Raw genomic sequence first — 10,000 nt, 5'->3', positions numbered from 1 at the left:
AGAAAGATCAAACAATTACGGATTTGATATCGTAGGCCTCCTAGTAATTAAACGAGACAATCATGAAAATAAGCACAGAAGAACATCCGATATTCAAAGCATAAATTGAACAACAAAAACAAATTAGATCTTACAGTTTTATTGATTCCAAGGCTTCAGTTTCCTTCGATCAAGTATAAAAGTTTATTCACATAGGGCCATGATGAAAACTCAAAGGAGAAGTTAGAGAAGAGGGGAGAGAGATGCGTGTGTGTCCAATTCTGATTTCTCCTCTCCCTTTTACACGTTAATTCCCCCTTTCCCAAGCCTACAAAATCTCCTAAAAATATTCTAAATAATAATGTCCAAATCTGACTAATTAAGGGAAAATATTAAAAATATAACAAAGTCCTAATATAATTAGGAAAGTGGTGTTTTTTAGCTGGAATTTCGTGCATTAGATCTGGAAGCTTCCAAAAATAAACCACATCAAATCCGCGCATTAGAATTTCAAGCAAAGGAACATTCCAGAATGTTAGTAGTGTAGGTTCAGCAAATTCAAGCCCGATTTCGACCATGATGTGACCCGTATCTCTCAAAACTCAAAGCATTAAAGTTGTAGAGCTTTGTCTTGGCATTCCATAGCATCTTGAATCATCTCAATCGGATATCGGATGAGAGAGTTATGCCCAGATTACAAAGTATGTCAAAGCTGTCCTAAATCACCCAATTAACTACGTTTTGCACTTAATGCCTCCATTTGCATCCTAAATCAAAATATAAGAATAATGAGTACATTTAGGCACCAAATAAGTATAAAATACTAAACATTAATGGAGAAAAATATGACATTTTGCATTCTCATCACCCATACAGTGCACTTAATGACGAAGTCCAATCTGATAAGGATGCTCTTGCAAAGGCCCATTCTCTCGAGTAGGCTAGCACAGTGGTTACTCTAACTCTCCGATTATAGTCTAGTGTCCATCATGCCAAGGGCAGATAAGGGTCAGGCAATAGTGGAGCTTCTAGCCCAATTCCCCGAAGAAGACATCTCACAAATCACGAATGAAGTGCCTGGAGAAGTCACATAGGTGGCATGCCTAGAGGAGAATAAATGTCTGTAGGAGATGACATTTGTCGGATCTTCCATTTCCACTAGTGGCGGAGATAGTATTGTCTTAGCTAATGGGGAAAACGAAGCCTTATCCATGTCTTTCAAGTTAAACTTTCTTTGTTCTAATAATGCAGTGGAATACGAAGCATATCTTACCGGCCTAGTGATAGCACGAGAAATGAGAATCAAGAGGCTCAAGGTGTGGGGAGACCAAATCTTGTGGTAAGTCAAGTGAGGGGTGATTTCTTTCTCAAAGAGCCCTCACTAGCCCCATATCAAGCGATGGCTCAGAGGCTGGAGGATCATTTTAACGAACTGACCATAGAACATACACAGAGATCGGACAACCGCCATGTCGATGCCCTAGCAACACTTGGGTCCAAAATCATGTTCGAAGGGGAAAGCACCAAAGCTACCATCCTCAAAAGAAGCATCCCCATTACATTACTCTTGTAATAGGAGTTTAAAAACAGGATCGCAAGAGCTGAAGATTGGCAAGCACCTTTGAGAGATGCCTTATTGGAATAGGGAATAGAAATTGATGCCAAACAACTCCGAGACTGTACGCTTGTTGCTGGCGAGCTTTATCGGAGGCTACCTAAAGGAGTGCTAGCAAGGTGTGTAAATTTAGAAGAAATAGCGAAGAGGTTGAGCGAAGTCCATGAGAGGACCTACTGCATCGAGAACGAAATCCCCCTCTATCGATGCCTCCAACGCTTGGGTTATTTTTGGCCTGATATGAAGACCCAAGCAAGCGAAGTGCACAGCCAGTGCCCAAAATGCCAACATGTGTTTGATAAGGCAGAATCATATGCTATCTTCCAGACGACTGATTGGAGAACACATTTCTGGAATTCAACTTGGAAAAGGTCCTACCTACTGACAGGAAGGAGGCTTATTACCTCAAGAAGCTAGCCCGGTGCTATTTTGCTAAATGGGGGATTTTATTTTGTAAAGGATACAATGGTAAGCTGCTGAGATGTTTAGGCCTCGCAGAATTGCAAGCCGTAATGAGAGAAGTACATGGTGGAGAGTGTGGAGAGCATCAAGGGGAAAAGAAACTCCACGAACGACTCCTATCTACAAGGTATTATTGGCCTTCGATAAAGAGGAACACCGTTAAGTTTGTTAAATACTGTCATACCTGTCAAACGCATGCAAACCTTATGCATACCCATCCTATGAGCTTGCAAGACATAAGCACACCATGGCCTTTCCACACCCAGGGGCTTAATCTTATTGGCCCCATCCATCCGCCATCAAATGGCTACATTTAGATCTTGTCGCCACTAAATATTTTACGAAGTGAGTGGAAGCTATTCCGCTCAAGAGAGCGACAAGGTTTGTTGTGGCCAATTTCATCAAAAAGCACATCCTCTGCTGTTTTGGAATTCCATACAAGATTGTGAGTGAAAATGGAACTCCGTTCATAAACAAAGATGTTCGAGAAATCACCAAGTATTACAAAATCAAGCATCGAAGGTCGACCCCTTACTACCCTCAAAGGAATGGACAAGCGGAGGCAACCAATAGGGTCTTATTGGGAATTCTTAGTAAGATGGTGTTTGACTACGCTGGAGGTTGGAATACGCATCTTCTTGACACACTTTGGGCCTATAGAAGCCCCACCAAAACAGCCACTGGCTTTCTGCCATTTTCTTTGGTATATGGTATCGAAACCATCTCACTGGTGGAGTTGATGGTGCCAACAGCTCACACATTACAAGGCCAAGAGCTTGAAACAGATGTGAATATGTGCCCCAAGGCGCGGATGATGGACTTAGAAACAATGGATGAAATGCGTGACATCACACACAAGAGGGTACAATGATACCAGCAGCAAATGAGTAGCATGTATGAGCAGAATGTGCGTGAACGGATCTTTGTGGAAGGCCAACTCGTTCTTAGAGTAGCAGATTATGTAAGAAGAAACATAGTGGCCCCTCCCAAGTTTGTGCCAAATTAGGAAGGCCCATACGTTATGAAGGAAGCTCATGGAAGCGGGTATCATCTCCTTTGTAGCATGGACGAGTTTGCCATAACGAATCCCATCAATGGCAAGTGGCTTAAGCTTTATCATGCTTAGTGAAGTCAAGGAGTTCTGGTCTGTTTTGGAAACATAGGTATCATGCATCGCTTGTTTTTTTTATTTCCTCTAAGCCGAAAAAAACCATCTCACTTTTGAGGTTGGGTGTCACCCGCCATGTGATTTGCATTTTAGTTTATCATCTTGCACTTTCTTGTGGGAGACATGATGTATAAGTGTAACGAATCAATGAGAATGCCCACTTTAAAAATTTTTTAAAAAAAATGATATATATGCACACACACACACACACACATGTAAGCGCACATGTCTCAAAAGAACATGAATCACTTTGTTAAAGCAACAAACCTTACAAATTTGTAAGGAAGCTCATGAAAACACAATCAAGGCAAGCCTTACAAAGTGGTAAGGAAGTCAATGAAGTAATCCATGGCTAAATCCTCATTCGCAAGAGGGAGCCTGACATCTGCTCGAAGGTACACCTAACAAAATAGTAAAGGAACCCAAAAAAAAAAAAAAAAAAAAAAAAATTTCTGTACGCTAATGTGTGTTTCCCTTTTCTTTTTTTCTTTTTTTTGATTGGTCAGGTGAAGAAGCTTTACGAATTGTGTAAAGCCGAGAATTCGGAGGATTTGGTTGCTAGGGTTTATCCGCAGATCAACAAGCTCTTTCATCGAGCGGTGGCGTCTCTGTCTCAGTCTCGAACCTCCAATGGCCTTCTCTTACTGGTTTGGCTTTGTTTCACCCAAAACTTTGCTGTTTCAGAGTGTGTTTCTTTTTTCAAATTAACTACAGATTCTTCGTTTTATGATCGTAATGCGTTGTAGAAATAGAAAATCAATAAACTTTGGGTCAAATTTAGATAGGTTTGGGTAAAATCAATAGACTTTGGCTTCTCATATGGTTGCATTGACCAATGCAATACAAATAGTGTTATCTTTCTGAATGAGAATTAAATTCAAGGAACATGCGCTTACAAATGAGTGCTGGCGAGACAAATCCCGTTTGAAATGGATGGTGTGAGTTTGTCAAATGCTCTACAAGCAACTACATTAGCGGTGCCTAAACCATGTTCATCAACCAAGTTTGTTCAGTGGTAGAAAACTGGGCTGGGATTCAAAAGAATTAAGCGAAGTGTTTGTTCTACGCCCAATTCCACAACTTGCTTATATATCAACTTCTGATTGGATTTTAACCTTTTCAAGTACATGTGGTGGATCCATGTGAAAGTGTTGAAATCCAATCAGGAGTTGACATATAAGCAAGGTGTGGAAAGAGGTGTGTCCCTAGCATTATTCATTTCGTAAAATCATGTAGTTTATTGACCAATGCAATCACATGGTTGAATTGAATTGAGGGAACCTAAGGTACAACACTTAGGGCTTGTTTGGAATGAGGGGGGAGGGAGGGGGAGTCAAGGGGAATACATTGAGTTTTAAATATCTAATTCTAACATTTTGATAATATAATTGACGCCTCACTTGCATACACGTGTTATTTAGCATCATGTTTCTCATTTTTTGTTTTTGGATTTTTTTTCCCATCAGGTTATTCTTCAATTTTACCTTGATTTTGGAGAGATGGTTCTTCATGATGCTGATCCAAGTCTGAGGACATTTTTCCGTTCATGCTTGAGCCGGTAACAAGATGCTTACCTCATGTCTATTATTTAGACAGTTACTTTGAGTGTCAAGTGCAAAGTGGTTTTTAAAATCACTTTCCTTTTACTGTGGTTTTTGTATATTCCCCTCTTGTCCAACTGATCTTTATTATAACTAATTAGACTTCATCAAAGGAAATATTTCCTACACTCATCCAAGTCCTAAACCACCATGACAGGAAAGATTAAAGAGTAACATGAAACAAATGGGACATTGGCCCTTGTTGCTGTTGTTAAAGTGATCCTACATCTTTTTGACAAAAAAGTGTTGACTTTCTTTGTTCAGGAATTTTGTTTTTCTGCTAATATTAATATGACATTTTCTTTTGATAACTTCTTATCGAAGTTTTATGGTCAGCACACTCCAACTTATTCTATCTGGCTGCAGTGAGTTCTCAGATCCTGCTGTTGCAGAAGCAACCCTTGATTTTCTGAACATGAACAAGAAAAAACTTCTAACATCTTTCCCTTCCTTACTGCCTCAGGTATTACTTAAGATCTGTAGCACTTTTTGTTGAAACAATGTAATATGGTAGGATCATGAAGATTTCAATTGTTTGGAAGTTTTAAAAACTTGGAGAGATTTTTTACTTGTACATTGTAATTTGTTGTGTAATTTTTACTACTTGGTTGCTAGACATATCATCCTGTCGTAATTAAGTTGCAACTAGTGTCATCCATATTTACGTACAGTTAGTTCTTATGGAATTAATGTTGTAATACTCATTCTTCTTTTTTTGATAAGTAACAATTTTTTTTATTAAAATAAAACAAACCAAGTACACTGGGGGTGTACTCAGTGATAAATACAATCAACCTCTCAAATTACAAAGCTCAAACATATCTAGAAGAGTAAAACAAGGAGGAGAATGAAATGCAACAACACTTCAATCTAACAAAGTACGAAATAAAAATACTTTAATTTCAAGGATGGACCATTCACATCCCTCAAAACTTCTCGCATTACGTTCATTCCAAAGACACCACATGATGCAATTTAATAATCATTCTTCTCCAAAAGATTGCTAAAAAAATATTTTAGAACCTGACTGTATTTCTCTGTTATCATATGTAGGAAGCCAGACCAATTAAAAAAAAAAAAAATTTAGTACCTGATTGTTTCTCTCTGTTATCATTTGTGGGAGGCCAGACCAATGGCTATTCCTACTTTGTTGCTTTGGAGACACTTAATCAAAACTGGTAATAACATGGTTTCTATCAGATTCTTAAATATTTGCAAGAAATCTTTGATTACCTATATATATATATAGTCTCTCTTGTCACTATTCTAGCTATGACTTAAATTTCTTTTCCTTAATAAGTCTTCAGTAATTCAAAATAGGGAAGACGTAGCTGCATACTTTAATGTTGTTTTATATGTCACTGTCTAATATTAATAATATGTTATGCAGTTCTTTCCATTGCTGCTAAAGCTGATTGCATGGAATGGAGAAAAGTAAGTACATATTAACTTTTGATTAGTTATTTACTGGTAACATTTCATTAAAAAAAAAAAACTTTGGCGGGTATCTGATTTTTGTTCTTCTTTCGTGTGCTTTCATGTTCCTAATTTCTTTGTACTTTCATATTGATAGACTGCTTTATGGTACAACTGTGAACGTCTATTTGGCAGTATATCTTGTTTATTTGTACTTTTTTTTTTTTTTGGAAGAATTAGTAAGAAATTTTATTGCAAGTTTGCAACACAGAATTACACAAGTCAAAAACCTGAAACCCAACAGATAACTTAGCAAGTTCTGCATCTGTCTGACCAAGAACACAACAGCTTTTGGTAAAGCTGCTGCAGAAGAGTTATCTACCCAACCTCATCTACCAATCAACTAGTCTTACACATTACAATTCATCAAGGGTAATACACTCTATACAACATGGATCCTCTATTCACCAGAATCATCAACCTGCTGACTGACAGCACCTCTATACAACAAAGAAAACCAAAGACACAACAGGATGCAGCCTGCTCAACCCAGACTCAACCACTATCTGTCATGACTTGCAAATTACTGATACCCCGGGTGCAGCATAAAATTATATTAAGTACAGTATCTTCCTTCCACTTTTTGCTCTCTCTACGCTTGCCCTTACATCCTTCTTGATATCTCTGTTTTGATTATCCCTGCATGAATAATAGAGTTTCTTAGGTGCCATAGGTGGTACAATGCACCCCCACTAAGCCAGTTTACATATATTTTCAAATATTTTCCTTTAAGATGATTGACGGCCCAATGTACCAAATCCTGCCAGCTGTACTTGCCATCCGAGATCAAAAAATGTCCCATAAGTTTCCCATATTCTTTTGGTGAATGAGCTCTGGAAAAATAGATGATCTTTATTCTCTGTTAAGGCCCTGCATAGGGTACAGGCACTTTCACCATTAAATTCCCAGTGAAACATTCTCTCCTTAGTTGGGAGTTTATATTTCATAGCCAGCCAACCAACAAAGGATTGCCTAGGAATGGCGATGTCAAAACTGAGAAAGTGCTTCACTGGGAGGTATTTCTCCATGAAATCCCCCCTCCCTTTCTCTTATTTCCTCCCATCTTTTAGTACTGCAATATGTAATTGATGCGGCCCATAAAACCCTATTTTGCTCCTTCAATTGGATTAGCCATAGTTTGCTTTGAATATCTTCCAGTTGATCAGATCTAGCAGGCTTCCATATCCTCTGCTTCTCTCTCAGTACAGACTCCACCTTAGCTTTAGAGTGATTCACGGCATCACACACACACACACTCACATATATGATGACATAGGAGAATTTCACTCAGATTAGTTGCACATCGCAGAGCATAATGAACAACAACCCGCTGTTAATCAAACTCTTACGGGAAATTAACCCCACCTAGCAAAATCAGTTACTGGGTAATCTAGGGGCTTTTCACCCCTGACAGGCTAAGCAGTTTTTCCTCAAGCCCTAGAGGCAACTCATGACATCATATATAAACCCTGTTTCTATACCTTTGAAACAAAATGCCATCTGGATGCCATAAGTTACACCAAATGAAATTTTTTTTGCTATCCCCAACCTTGTAGCTAAGGAATTTCCTAGCAACAGCCCTCAGCATGAGCAGTGACATCCAAACCCAGCTATTATCTTGAGGTATTTTGATGGTCCAGAAGCATTTTCATTTGAGCAAATATTGATCGACCCAAGCAACTCAAAGGGAGCCAGCTTGGGTAAATAGGTTGTAAATAAGTTTTAATACTGGTGCTTTATTCCGATTAGCAACCCTCTTCAAGCCTAGGGCCTAGGCCACCCTCTTGTACTTCTTATATGTAACCAGCATATTAATTTAGCCCAGCATGACCTTTGAATGGTAAAGAAGTTGCTTTTGTACTAGTCATGTCATTTTACGTGTAATTATTGGTATCACGTTCAAATACTTTATATCAGGTTTTTGTGTATTGGTTTTACCATGATGCTAGAATTGGGATTCTTGATGAGATTAATGCTGGGACAACCAGGATCATATAAAAGTTCAAATCGTTATGTTTAGAATTAAAAGATTCTTTGAAGTAGAAAAGAATGACACAAACTTTTCTATTGTGCATTTGCAGAACAGAGAAGTCCTTTTTGAAGCTTTTCCCTGGATTGATGTCACCTGGGTCATTTCTTCCACTTTTCCCTTCCTTAGTGGACTTGCCAAGTGAGTTTCTGTATTTGGCTTCCATATTGACTACCTTGTTTTGTTTTCCCAATGTCTATTTGATGGTCGTATAACCAGCTGTTTACATATTGCCTTCCAAAGATGTATGTGTACTCTGATTGGGTTACTGTATGCATGCTTCTTTTAGAATTATATAAGTGATAAAGTTATTATTATTTTTAATGGTACATTTAAACTGCAGTAAAATATAAGATTGGCATCCAACCTAATGGGGCCAACCCAAAAAAATAAAAAGGAAAAAAGGAAGGGTTGCTCCCTCCACGCTGGTTTTTGTTTGTCACATAGGAAGAAACAAACAACATACATACAAGTTCATATATGTGCTTGTTTGTAGTCATGTATTGACATGTGTAGTTGCATATTGATGTTGAACATGGATTATTGTCTACTCTAGACTGGAATAGGCATGATTCATTCCACTTTTTTTGAAGCTTGCTAACATATGAGAAGGCTTTTGATCTCATGTAGTAGGAGCATACCAATTTAGATTAGTATCTACCGGTAGATTCCCTTATGATTGATCTAAAAGAACTAAAAAGCAATGTTATCTTCAAAGGAAATTTAATTTTCCATCTATCATTCATTGTTTTTTCACTCATTCTGAAATTAATAAAGCACTTTGGTAAGGTTGTTTATTGAATGTGCTAATGAGCTCTAGCTCAAATGACACCTCTTCCCCTTGTAAGAGCAAGGTCAGGGTGAGGTCATGGGTTTGAGAACCAAGTTCAGGTAAAATTATCAATAAAAAAGTTGTTAGTGAATGCCAAACTTGGCGTCAGTAAGCCTGGACATGTATATGCTTTCTGATGTATATATTCCTTCATATTTCCTTTTAAACAAATTATGTCTTTTGACATTTTTGTATTTTCCTGTACCAGTTTTGGTAGTTGCACTGGAAAAGGTTGAAAGGAGCTCAGGATCACTTATTGGAAACAGCATAGCTTCAATGCAGAAGAGTACGGCTCCTGAGGTCATTCTTGAGACTTTTTAAAATTATTTGTCTAAACAAGCCAATGAGCTTTTACTGACACTTCCTCTATTCATGAGAATTGGTTGGAGGGTGAGATCATGGGTTCAAGACCCACCGAGGCTTTCTGTAACTTGCCAATAAAAAGAAGAAGAGTATATCCAAGACTTAGTACAGAGTGCAATTAACAATGTTGAATTTGTGTGCATGCAGATGCTACTTGCACTCATGGATGAAGCTTATACTGGTTCAACCATAGGAGGTGGCGGTGGAGATTCTGAGTCTGAGGATAGCAACACAATTGATGTTGCTGATTCTTTATTCCTCGACCTTTTAAAGGATGAAAATGATGGCCTTGCTGTATGTTCCCTTCTTATGTCTCAATTTTCATTTTGCATATTCTGGAGCATCTCTTAAAACCGGATGAAATGCAATTTGGAGTACAATGTAAATTTTGTGTTTTTTAGGAGTATCAAGTGTTCTATCTTATGGCTAAAGGAGTATTTCGCTAGTTCATTTATTTATTCCCCCCCCCCCCCCC

General features: G+C 38.2%; 1 protein-coding gene across 1 annotated transcript; it reads left to right on the top strand.

Annotated features, from left to right (window-relative positions):
* The first annotated feature begins 2,654 nt into the window (after nucleotides 1-2,654).
* Nucleotides 2,655-9,891, top strand: LOC136068516 (uncharacterized). The gene is made up of 8 exons (XM_065775779.1): nucleotides 2,655-2,918; nucleotides 3,731-3,871; nucleotides 4,691-4,782; nucleotides 5,150-5,288; nucleotides 6,216-6,259; nucleotides 8,383-8,471; nucleotides 9,371-9,462; nucleotides 9,673-9,891. Exons 1-8 carry the CDS (start codon nucleotides 2,655-2,657, stop codon nucleotides 9,874-9,876), a joined length of 1,065 nt encoding a protein of 354 aa, XP_065631851.1. The 3' UTR covers nucleotides 9,877-9,891.
* Nucleotides 9,892-10,000: the final 109 nt, after the last annotated feature.

Source organism: Quercus suber, unplaced genomic scaffold, assembly GCF_002906115.3.
Source record: "Quercus suber isolate HL8 unplaced genomic scaffold, Cork oak 2.0 scaffold_119, whole genome shotgun sequence".
In the NCBI taxonomy this organism is placed as follows: Eukaryota; Viridiplantae; Streptophyta; class Magnoliopsida; order Fagales; family Fagaceae; genus Quercus; species Quercus suber.
Note: the sequence above shows the minus strand (reverse complement) of the source record. Positions and strands in the feature narration are given on the sequence as shown.